Below are 12,114 nucleotides of genomic sequence, written 5' to 3' on the forward strand. Positions count from 1 at the left end.
GTGGTGCCCAGTGTAATGTGGGTTTCACAATATAATCCCTGTGACCATGGAATTGCTTCCCCTCTTTTTCATGTTAATAGAACTCTTAATGGAGTGAGTCACTGCTTGGCTCGCTTTGGTCGTTTAAATTCATGTACGTACTAGAGTCTGGCCACGTTCAGCTCCAGAAGAAGCTCGCTTAGTTTGTAATCATGATGGATCCCATTTTCTTGATTAATATATCTTATTTCCCGCAAAAAAAAAGTACTAGGAAGGTAGGCGCGGCGGCACGCCGCGCCCGTGGCTTACCACTGCAGGAGAAGATCAGTGTGTTTCTGAATATTTGTTGGAAAAAAGATGTGGTACATAATGTAGGACGGTTGATAGTTTCACGTGACATGATGCCGGCCAGAGTGTAAGAAAGTGTACTTGTAAGTTCAGTTTGTGTTTGAGTCCTTCTCTTCTCCCGACCAATGTGGATGGCCTCCTCGAGTGGTGGCCGCGTGTGCTTGAGTCCTGGCCGACCAAGCTGAAGCCTCAAGCGCGCTCCCTCTTCTTGTTGGTTCTTAGGTCGATTTGGATTGAGCGAAACAATAGGATCTTCAAGAACAAATCTAGGTCGGAGGCTCTTCTTCTCGACGCGAATGTCGAGGAAGCGCATAGGTGGAAACTTGTGGGGTTTCTGTGAGGAGTTTGTTTTTCTTCTTTGGCCTTGGCCACCTGTGTTGTGATGTAAGTGTGGAGTTTGCATTTGGTTCTTCCTCATATCTGAATGTCCATTCCTAAATGGTCATGTTCCTCAGCTTTTTTGTCAGTTACCTCTATGCTTGCTTCTAATAAGATTGCTTTTACGGCATCACTGTACTCATTAACATTCCAACCTCTCAAATACTTTCTAAAGGATTGGGATACATCTTGCCAATGATCCTTCATATTAGCTTTGCATCTTGCTGGCCATCTAGAAATAACCTCTTCTTTTCAATTCTCTTTGGTCTAATGAGGCTACTATGAAATATTTACTCATGGGTGGGGCAAGCTCTTCTATTCTGGTTCATGGTTTCTCTTGGCTATATGGTTCATCTGGGGGGGAGATCGAGCTTCAAGAAATTGTGAACGGTCTTATCAATACACAAATGTATAACTCCCCAGGAGGCGTGCTTTCTCGCGCGTTCCTGAAAAAAAAAAGTTCAGTTTGTGGTCAAGTATTGTTTCTGTTCAATGATATATCTGATGGTTGTCTCAGGTTGCTTATATGTTCCTCAAGGGGCCTGGGCGCACACCGTGCAAGTGGAGAGGCTGTGAAAGAGATTCAGCTAGCCTCTCTATGATACTCCCTCCTGTTCGGATTAAATGTCGTCTTCAGCTAGCATCCTTCATAAAAAACAGTTTGGATCGCATCGATTAGAAACGTCCAAAGGTAGTCGCTGTATTGCCAAGAGCGTGTGAGGAATAACCTCTACCAAGTAGAGGATGTCCTAAAAGAAAAATCTGAAGAAGTTCTAAAATACTGCTATTCTGTAAAGGCTCATACTACTAAATAAATCTAAGATTGGTTTCTGAAGACAGGTCCGTAAAAGATAAATCCAAATAAGTTCAAAATACATAAATTACGAAAATACTAATGCTCTGCCTAGTTGACATCAGATTATTTCGGAAGACATTGACAGCATCTGAATGTTGCCCTTTCAATAAAAACTACACGAATTGTTACAACTTGTAAAACATTGTAGGTGTTTTTCAAGGTAAAAAAAGATATACATATAAGATATCTGCAATTATTCTTTACATATTGTTTACATAGTAGCACCCTTAGGGCATCTCCAACGCGGCGACCCATCCCGTGCCCGCGCGTTCGGATGGGTCCAGCCGGACAAAAACCCGGGCGAGCTCGCGGACCCATCCCTAAAATGGATGGCCGCGGCGTCCGGAACGATCCAAACCCGGCCCAAATCTGGGACGAGTTTACGTGGCCGCGGACGCCGATGGCTGGCCGCTTGCGTCCGCCCCTGGCCCGCGTGTCATAGACATAAATATTTTTTCTTCATTAAAAAGTACCCATTACATTTTTTTAATCTACTACTTCTATCCTAATACGTACGGGGCCGGCGGCCTCGCCAGCGACTCCTCGCCGTCGGGGCCGTGGATTTCACTCGACGCGGGCGGCCTGTACGCGTGAGGATTCCACTCCAGCTTACGAGATGGGTGGCGCGGCGGAGGCCTTCATCCTCCTCCTTTCCGTCCGCGCGCCTCGGGCGCGCTCGCGCTCCGCGTCCTGCAGCGGCACCATCCGCTTCCCGCATAGCTCCAGCTCCTGCAGGGCGGCGCGTTCCACAGCGGTGCGCGCCTCCGGGCGGACGCGGCCGGCGGCCTGGGCCTCATGGTTCTCCTTCCGCGCCGCATGCGCTCTTGCCGGCCGCGCTCCGCCGACGCAGCAGCCTCCCAGGCGCGCCGCTCGGGCGAGGGCATCTGGATGAGGTGACGGGCTGCTTGCATAGCGAGCAGCTCGTTCTTCTGGCCAGGAGGTCGCCTAATCGGCGGCGGCCGGCCCGGCAGGTGGCCTCGTGCTCCTTCGTCACGCGCGTGAGGTCGGCGAGACGCTCCTCGATGGCGGCGTTGATGTTCGCCAGCGCGAGGTCCTCCTCGTCAACGGGCTCCTCCTCAGCGGCCGCCCCCTCCTCCGCGGCCTCGTACCAGCCGTCCTCGGTCTCGTGACAGCCGTCCGCGGCCGCCTCCACCATATCTCCGCGTCCTCTTCCTTCTTCGTTGCCGCCTCGGCAGCGACGCGGAGCGCCTCGTTGTCGGCGACCCAGCGCGCGTCCGCACGCTCCTCCTCCTCCGTCCGCGGGAACCTGGCCCGGGCTGCGAGGGAGAGCTTGTCCCACGTGGCCTGCAGGGTGCGGGGCATGGCGATGGAGAGGGCGCCGGAGAATGTGGAGGGGGAGAGGACGGTGGAGCGGGTGTGATGCGGTCTGTGAGACCGCCGTCGTCTTTTATAGCCGGCGGCCTGGCGGGAAACTTGGGCGCGAGCGCGCGCCAATGGCCTTTTCGCGCGCGGGAACCTTGGTGCGCGCGGGAACTTTCCCACGCTTCCACCGCCCACCATTGCTGTCCCGTCGAGGCCTGCCATGGCGCAGTGCCGCGCAAGAAAGACGAACCACGTGGTGTCTTTTTGGGTGGCCGCATTGGGCGCAGCGTGCGACCCAACCGGACACGCGGATGCGGGCCGCTGTCCGCGTGTCCGCTCGGCCACCCAAACAGCCCAAAACGGACGGCCCAACGCATCCGTTTGGGTCGCTCGGTTGGAGATGCCCTTAGAGAATATACGACTACAACCTCGAGCAACATGTGGTTATATTGATTGCACATGGTACATCATTAATATGTAAACACTATCGCTTTTGTACACCATCTTTGGAGTAGAGCGAAAAGCCAAGAGGATGTTCCAGTGACCTGTTTGTCCAACGACGGAAGAAAGTGCTGTGGCACAATCAAATCCTATCAGGAAGAATATGATCTTCACTGGAAACCCTTTTCCAAGTTTGTTTTGCTCGCGAGACAACTTCAAAGAAGATGGAATTGCACCAAACAGGCAAGTGTTGTGGCCTGAATGGTCGGTGTTGTCATCTGAGATAGTCTCAATGGCCCAAGGTACCCTCCTACAAAATGGACATAGTAGTTCAGATTAAATTGTTCCTAGACATTGTTAGAAGAAAAAAACATGCTACACTTTAAGACAGCTTAATAACTTTTTTTTTTCAAAATGGGGAATAAAATCCCGGCTTCTGCATCATGATGATGCACACGGACTTTTATTAAAAAGAGTTACGAGTACAAAATTTAAAACATCTCAGGCATCGCCCAAAATTGATACAAGAGCCTGGCACAAGATATTCTGAGCGACCATCTGAAGCCGTGTGCATCCAGTACCCATAGCATCCCGCTGTTCGTCCGGTGATAGTAAAGCCCACAACTGAACCCTGACAGCTTAATAACTAAGAAAAGGAAGCAGAGAAAGATGCAGCCCACGCTGTCTGGTCAGATGCAATAGACATGTCATATTGCAATGACAGCACTTTGAATTTCTGATGCTACACAAAAAAGGAGAAAGTTTACTAAAAAGGGAGAGGTTAAGTTCTGAATCCATACTGGCTACAGCCAGCACACGTTTAGGATTCTACCTATAAGAAGCGGGCATCTTCTATGGTGCTGGAACCGTGCAAGTGCCCAGTGATGAAGATATTAATTCTCTCAATCTCAGTCCACATTATAAGCTCAAGTACGTCGACCTTTAGTAAACAGGTTAACTCATATTACTCGGTTGGGCATAACCAGTATCAATATTTATCTATTTTGTTTGCGCAAAAGAGAGGTCCAAAACTGTGAACTCACTGAACTGAAAACTTCAGTGTAAAAGGGGACGGTGCATATTATGTGCAGCAATATGAATGAAACCAAATTTCTCTCTTCTACTGTATATAATACTATCTGGCACATTGCCTACTGTTCAATCACTTGGCTTGCCTCGCTATTGCAAGTTTGTAACTGAGTTCAGTCATAATGTGCTTTACAACTTTGCATGAAGAGTGAGAAAGTTCACTGAATTCGGTGGTAAAACATCAGGCAGAAGGGAGAAAGTTTACCGCTGATATAAACCATCAGGCAAAGTTGAGTGTACAGATTTTTTTAGAATTCTAAAGTAAGGCCAATCCAGTAGAATTTTGAGAAAAAACACTTCAAGCAGTAACCTGAGAATTTGAGGAATAACTTGAAGGTTTAGCTGCAAACATGTAGAGGCAGTAAGAGTGCAAGATAATTATACTCTGAATATAACATGAGCTACAGAGAAAATGACACCCTGAAGATAAATTGAGCTGCAGTAACTCATATAAGCTGAGCGAATACACCACTGTCTGAACTCATATATGAAAACAAAAACTATAAAACAAACTAAGTCGTCATTTCAGGAAAAAGGCCAACCGACTCCGCTGGGGATCGAACCCAGAATCTCTGGTTTCGTAGACCAGCGCCTTATCCATTGGGCCACGGAGTCTTTCATGCTAATATTTCACATTTGTCTTTTATAATAACATACTGTAAGATAGCCTCATTCTACCCATTTTGTCTAATTCTCATTACGACTTCCAATTGGAAGCATATTGTGCGCTTTATACAGCAATAAGATGCCGCCCATATTGTGCGTCTATGTTCCTTAGAGACCTCCACCGGGGAGCCTCATAGCAGCCTTCGATAGCGTTTTGGGGGCTATGGTAAAAAATGGTTCACACCGATGAGTCTGAAAAGCGCCGGCTAGTTTTCGAGCCCAATAAAAGTGTCGGCAACCTCGTGCCGGCCCTTCATAGAGGGCGTGGATTGGGCGCGTTGGTGCCTTGCGGCACGCCAAAAACCGCGCGTTGGCTCCGTCTAGCAGCTAGACGCACCGTTTTTCCCACCTCCCACCCACGCCTGAGCCGACTCCCACCTCTCTAGATCGCCATCGCCATTGTCGCCGTTGCGCCCTCCTGCTTGCAATAGACATCGTCGTCTGTCCAGGAACCGCCGTCCATCGACACGGCCACCACCCCCTCAGCCGTTGGCTTTCCTTCACATATATCAGGAAATTCGAGATGCGGGTGTTCAGCAAATCTAGCTGCACATTTGTGAATGAGGAGAGGAACCGTCAACAATGCATGATTTAATTTAAATTATTGTATGAATAATTTAATTTTTATTTGTGTGATTGTATGAATAATTTATTTTATATTTGTGTAATTGTATGAATAATCAAAATATTGTATGAGTAATTTATGTGATTGATATATTGTTTCAAAATATTGTAAAAAAAGAGAAGTTTTTGGGACCGCCGTATGGGGGACGCTAGTGTGGGAACAACATCCCCAAATAGAGGATGCAGTGCCAGCGTTCCCCATACGGCTGTGCCAAGGTCCCTGTCGGCACCTATTTGGGAAGTGCCGGTGAAGATGCTCTAACTCGAAAAGCTCAAATCTCTTTTTACACTGTATATATGAAGAAGCATCGACAGAATACCTGTCCAAATCAGCTTCCAGGTTGGGTAAAGCAATCTATTCTATCAGCAGAGACCGAAAACATGGCAACACCAGGGAAACCAGCAGAAGAGACAAATTGGCCCATATGTGGGACATTCCGATCCGGCATGACATTATCAAATCATCATTGCATAGACATGATATTGTACCAGAATGCTCCCTTGACTACCACTGCTACATAACGGTCCACTCTCTTTTCACCAGCAAACACTGTCGTCAAATCTTACCAAAGGGCAAACGAGAAACGTCTCAGAACACTTCATTACTGCATGCCTTGATTTTCCGCCCGACACTTCAGCAAAATCCCAACGCCAAAAGGTTTAACTATGTTAATACACTACCAACTAACGTAGACTACTCACGTGCTCGACTCTAGTGACTTACTAACGAGTCTGCCAGCGCGTCCTCCATGACCTCTTCACCATAAGCCTATTCAGAATGGAGTGAACTCTGGAGCAGTAAAATCCTAGCTTGATCACCTGCTGTTAGATACAAAAAAAAAAGATGTGAGTAAAATGCAAGCATAAACTATGCAAATACATTAAGGCTTCGATTGGCACTAAACTTTACAAACTTGTATAATTGTTTCAGGCGAGAAAAAACAATAAAGTAACACTTTTGCTGCCTCTAAAAATACCACTTAACCATTCTATGTTCATGTGGAATCAATGCAAAACTGATGGTTTCCGATTTGGTCAAGTTCAAAGATATCTTCACACAAATTATACTAGCTTTACCTTATTATGAAGAAACATACTGTAACTTTAAGTAAACCAAGTCAAATATTGTGTATGCTAATTAGAGGCTCCTTGCAGGATCCCACATTAACTTGAGATAGTAACATCTGTAGAATATAACAAACTAAGGATCTTCACCATATTATCAACAGGGATGTTCAGTTGTTCAGGCAAGTTCGACAGTCACGATAGTAGTTTAAAACACAGAGGATTACCATGCCTACACGTTGTCACAATCATCTGATGCTATGCAAGGATAAAATTTAAAGACATGCGTCTAAAACAAACAAGAAGATAAGCAAGTAGTATAGTTTTGATTAAGTAACTGAATGTGAAGATATCAGAACCCACTCAGATATAAAAAAGACATGCTACACTGTTGGTAAGGGGGAATAATGCTTTAAAGTATACAATTATCTGATGCTAAAGAAGAAAAATATGTAAATCAGTTTCATGTAGTAGATTATGCATATGAGACAAACTAGAACACCTTGCCTGGAGGTGTCCCATTGCCTGACGAATGTGCAGCTTATGCTGTTATGCATGCAAAGTGCACATGTGACATGCATAACCTAGGAGGTATGATCGACAACAAATCGTCTTGTAACAGACAAGTGGGGGCCAAGCTGTAGTTCCGAGAACTCTTAATGTGCAACTGTCCGTTACCATATTCTCTTTGAAAAAGGAAAGCGCAATCAATCTTCCTAATCATAGCTGCCACATATTAACCATTGACTGAAAAATGTCAACAGATATCTTATCTGATTGGCACAAACATTAGCCCATTCATTCTACATATTTACAGGTTGACGTCTTCATGCGACATAATGATGCATACAAAGTTTATCTTAGCAAACATTGTCATGATAATAAATAATCATCTCGCAGTATTTTCTCTATTAGGATCAAGTAATCCAACTGTAAGACAAAGAAACAGCCCAAAGATGTTAATTCATGATGTCAATATAATTGCATTTTTTTTTAGATCCATCGATCTAGCTTATCTTGAACACAGTATTCTTTCCACTACAATGATCTTTGTAGGGAAACATCAATAGTTTGTGTTTGAGAATTTCACTTAATGATCTTTTATCTTTGATCTTAGTATTTTGATCCCTTCAGCTTCATGTCCTATACTCACATTTCTAATGCATGTTCAAAAAGCGATGCTATGACAGTGGCCAAAACATGAATACTCGCTTCCACATTCGCATTCACAATCCTAGCCAATTAACACTAGGCATACAAGAAAATTTTCAAACAATGATGGTCTAGGAAATTAATCTATATTAAAAAGATCACCCAAAATCACTTTTCATCTGTCAGACTGACTCGGAATTAAAAGACAATGAAAAGTACTACTGTTCATATATCTTTAGAAAAAAATTTAAAAAAAATGGCATATGCAAATAGTGGGTCGTAGTTACGACATGCTACTACTCATCTATTGTCTTTGGATGTCGTTTAGTCTCCTTGATGTCAAACATTGCATGTAATTTAAGTTATGTTGGTCTTTTCCTTCCCATTTGTAGTTTCTGAATCAGCACTTGACATTGATCGAGTCACTCCAATAAGGTGTGCTCTTTCCTGGCTGTTCTCCCCAGGTAACCTTATCTTTTCTTAATAATTGGCAAATTAAATATATTTGAACCCAGGACCTCCAGGACACAAGTGGAGATACTATACAACTGTGTCAGACCCACACTTCAACTGAATACATTCAATCGACTTAAAATCTTCTTTCTACTCTTCCGTGTCCCTAGCCTGCTACAAAAAATGGGAAATACCTCTAGGCAAAGACATCCAAGCAATATAATTTCTAGATCAAACATCAATACCAAGCATAGAACAAGTCCTACAATTGATACAGTTAGTAAACTGGAAACCTAGGGAACTTTGCATCTCAAAATTTATTCAGTGTCAATTCCAATTGACTATTCAAGATCACCAAGATTAAGGAGCTACTGATAAGGTTCTGCCAATTTTGTCAACAAGTTTGTCCCCTCCCGTTTCTTGGAGGTTTTAGAGGCATCAAAAGGTCAAGCCTTGGGAAACACCTGAGTCCATTTAAACCTAAGTACCAAGCAGGGAATATAGCAACAAACACACCAAAGCAGGGGAACAATTATAGCTGGTGTTAAAAGGAGAGCATAACCAAGAAAGGTGGTAGGCAGGAACATCCTTTCAGGTGGTATTAAAAAGAGAACATAGAGACATATATGTCTTTGTTATTGTTAGCCTGTTTTGGGTTAAAATGGGAAATTTGTTCAGCAACTATCTTCATCTTATTCCTATTGTTACCCAACACAACTTTCCTATACCACAGATTTACCTATACAAGTACCAAATCTATTCTTGATTACCAATTTCATGCCATGCACTGTTTAAGATCGCATTGTTTTCTATTTCAATGTTGAGAGCTATCGTGCACCACATTTGAGGAATAAAGGCTGATCCTCACATGGGACATATATATTAGTATATGAACCAAACAAGAATAAAAGGAACTTAATGAACACCATGCCTCATACCTTCATACATTCTTGGAAACTTCCGACAGAAAGTTGACAAGCTCCTTCCTAACCCTTGCCTTTGGTGCTTCTACCTTGGCTTCCATCTCGGCCTGGATCTTCAACTCTTTCCATTTGAGTTTATCCAGTTTCTTCTCCATTAAGAGCGCCTTGTTGCCATCTAATCCAGTGAAGGAGGTTCTGAGGGCAGGTTGTACCCCCGCGAGCCGCTTCACCTCCTGCCCAAGAAGAGGATACATCTTACACATTTCCTGGAAGCTCTTGTCCACAGTCTGGCCACTACTATTCTCGGCCTCAGCCATGGCGTGCTCTCCCTCATCCCGTTCGCCATCACCATTGTTGGTGTTGGCAGCGTGGGTCGCAGGCAGGTCTCCCCAGATACTGCTGGACAGATCCGCAAGGCGGTGCTCATGGTCAGTAGTAGGTGCAACGTAGGATTTGTAGCGGCGCATCAGACTACGCACTTTATCCTTGATAGAGGAACGAGTGCAGCTCTTGTCCTCGAGGCGTTCCGCGACGGAGTCGAAGAAGTCGTTGTTATCCGGCTCTGGCAGCTTCCCCTGCTCGCGGCGGTGCTCGAGGAGCGCCGTGAGAATCTGAACCTCGTCACTGGGAGTCCATGTACGCCGGATTCTCTTTGACTTGGGCATCTCCGACCCGCTAGGCTGTGGTCTTTCCTCGCCTTGCTGCTGTACCGGCGCCGGAGTGAGTTTCTTTGACTTGGGCATCTCCGACTGGCTAAGCTGTTGCTGCAATGGCGCCCGAGATCGAGTGATTTTCTTTGACTTGGGCATCTCCGACTGGCTAAGCTGTTGCTGCAATGCCGCCCGAGCCCGAGTGATTTTCTTTGAATCGGGCTTCTTGGACTCGCTAGGTTGCTCCCCTTCCTTGCGTCGTTGCTGTGCGGGCGCCGGCACCTTTCGCTGCTGCGACCTAGTGACCCTGCCCGATGCCCTTTTCCTCTTGAGCTGGAGATATGGATCCGGCGCCGCCGTCCATTCCTCTTTGCTATCCTCCTCCTCCTCCTCCTCCTCCTCTTCGCTTTCTTCCTCCTCCTCCTCCTCCTCTTCGCTTACCTTCTCCTCCTCTTCGCTTTCCTTCTCCTCCTCCTCCTCTAACGCTCGAATGGCGGTCTCCTCGTCCGTCGATTCACTTCCCTCCCTGACACAATCGGACTGGGAGCCCTCAACACCCTCCGGCGAGGGTTCCTTGGCCCCATTGTGCCCCAACTCCACCGATCCAGAAGAGACGGTTCTGCGACCGCGCCGGGCGGCACGCTTCTGGGCCATGGGAAGAGGGGATCGGCGGCGGCGGCGGCGGACGGAGAGGAGACGGTGGGTCGGCCTGGAGTGAAAGTGGATGTGTTGGATTCTGGAATCGGGACTGTCTCCTGGTCAAAGTCAAGCGGGAACGGGGCTTTCCAAGCGTCGCACGGGTCCCACTATCACCACTCCTCCGCCTTGTTTTTCTCATCTAAATCTAAATAAACTACTCCCTCGTAAATACTCCCTCCGTTCTCTTTTAATTGACTCAGATTTAGTACAACTTTGTACTAAATTTGAGTCAATTAAAAAAGAACGGAGAGAGTAGATGCTAAAGATTTATTCAAATTTAAATGTATCTATACACTAAATCGTGACTAGATACATTCAAATTTAAATAAACTTTTAGCATTTTATGGACAGAGGTCTAAATCTTTTTTTTTTGGAGAGTACCTCTTCAGCCTACCATATTGATTCAGAATTAGACCAGGTACGACGAAATTATCTTATCTTGTTGGATCAAAGTTCTCTTACGTGTACGTGCATATGATGGTGAATGATCTTCCATATTTTCAGGTCATTCAACTCAAGGTGATCAGCGTAAAAATGTTGCTAGCTCAAACATGTTTAGCTGCTGACCTTTAGGTCACTCTGTGAGGTCATGAGGATGAGTTCAAAAATTGATGTACTTCCCTGGAGTAAAATGCATGAATAGTTCTTGAACTTGTCGCGTGGTCACCGTACATTCAGAATACCATGTTACTATCACTAAAGACGACAAGTGTGTTTTCTACGGTCACTGAGTCCAGAAACTGGTGTGTATCTATCGACGTGGCAAAAAGTAGGACCCCCTTGACATTGAAGCGAAAGGTTAAGTTAAGGAGGAACCACATGCAGAACGGCCTATGTGTAAAAATGTCATCGACTGATCTGTGACTTCTCCTTCCTCATCTTTCTCTCTCGCCTAAAGCCTAGCTACCGCATCTCGCCCGTCGTGACCAGCAGCCCCTGGCGACCACGGCCACCAGCCCAAGTGGCAAGTACCGATCCAAATCCAAATGGCACATGCGGAGAAGCTACTGCCCCGTCCCCTTCCTACTATCGCCACCACCTGCCCATACTTCGGCCCCGATTTTCTCTCTCAAAATTGTAGGAATTGCCTCTCCAGCAGACATATGAGGGACTAGATCACGGGCGTGCCTCTCCAGCAGCTCATCCAGCGTCGCCCACTCCCTGCTCCTGCGGCCGTGGAGTTCGGAGCTGCGGAGGTTGCAGTCGATGTGGAGCGCGATGAGCAGCTCCGTTGCCCAGGCCTTGTTCGGGAGGGAGGAGATTGACGATGCCAGAGTAGAAGAAGTCATGGCTGAAAACTACCAACATTGGGCAAGGAGACACATAACTACCATTCTTGAGGCTTGTTACACCGTTTTCTGACCGTTCGGCCCCACCTGTCAGGTCTCGACCAAGCCTCAAAAGTGGTAGTTATGTGTCGCCTTGCCCAATGTTGATAGTTTTCAGACATGACCGCCTCTAATGTGGT

General features: G+C 46.1%; 1 protein-coding gene and 1 non-coding gene across 2 annotated transcripts; both read right to left on the reverse strand.

Moving 5' to 3' along the window:
- Window positions 1-4,956: 4,956 nt before the first annotated feature.
- On the reverse strand, window positions 4,957-5,029 carry TRNAR-ACG. The gene has a single exon. It is a non-coding gene; the product is annotated as a tRNA-Arg (tRNA).
- Window positions 5,030-6,148: 1,119 nt separating this feature from the next.
- LOC124676639 (probable transcription factor At1g44810) lies at window positions 6,149-10,312 on the reverse strand. Its single transcript, XM_047212681.1, has 2 exons — window positions 9,313-10,312; window positions 6,149-6,526 (listed from the first exon to the last, which is right to left on the reverse strand). Exon 1 carries the CDS (start codon window positions 10,104-10,106, stop codon window positions 9,315-9,317), a length of 792 nt encoding a protein of 263 aa, XP_047068637.1. The 5' UTR covers window positions 10,107-10,312; the 3' UTR covers window positions 6,149-6,526; window positions 9,313-9,314.
- Window positions 10,313-12,114: the final 1,802 nt, after the last annotated feature.

The sequence above is a fragment of the Lolium rigidum genome, chromosome 7 (genome assembly GCF_022539505.1).
Source record: "Lolium rigidum isolate FL_2022 chromosome 7, APGP_CSIRO_Lrig_0.1, whole genome shotgun sequence".
Classification (NCBI taxonomy): Eukaryota; Viridiplantae; Streptophyta; class Magnoliopsida; order Poales; family Poaceae; genus Lolium; species Lolium rigidum.

Coding starts and splice junctions, on each gene's coding strand:
- LOC124676639 (XM_047212681.1), bottom strand. CDS start 10,106: ATGCCCAAGTCAAAGAAAATCACTCGATCTCGGGCGCCATTGCAGCAA.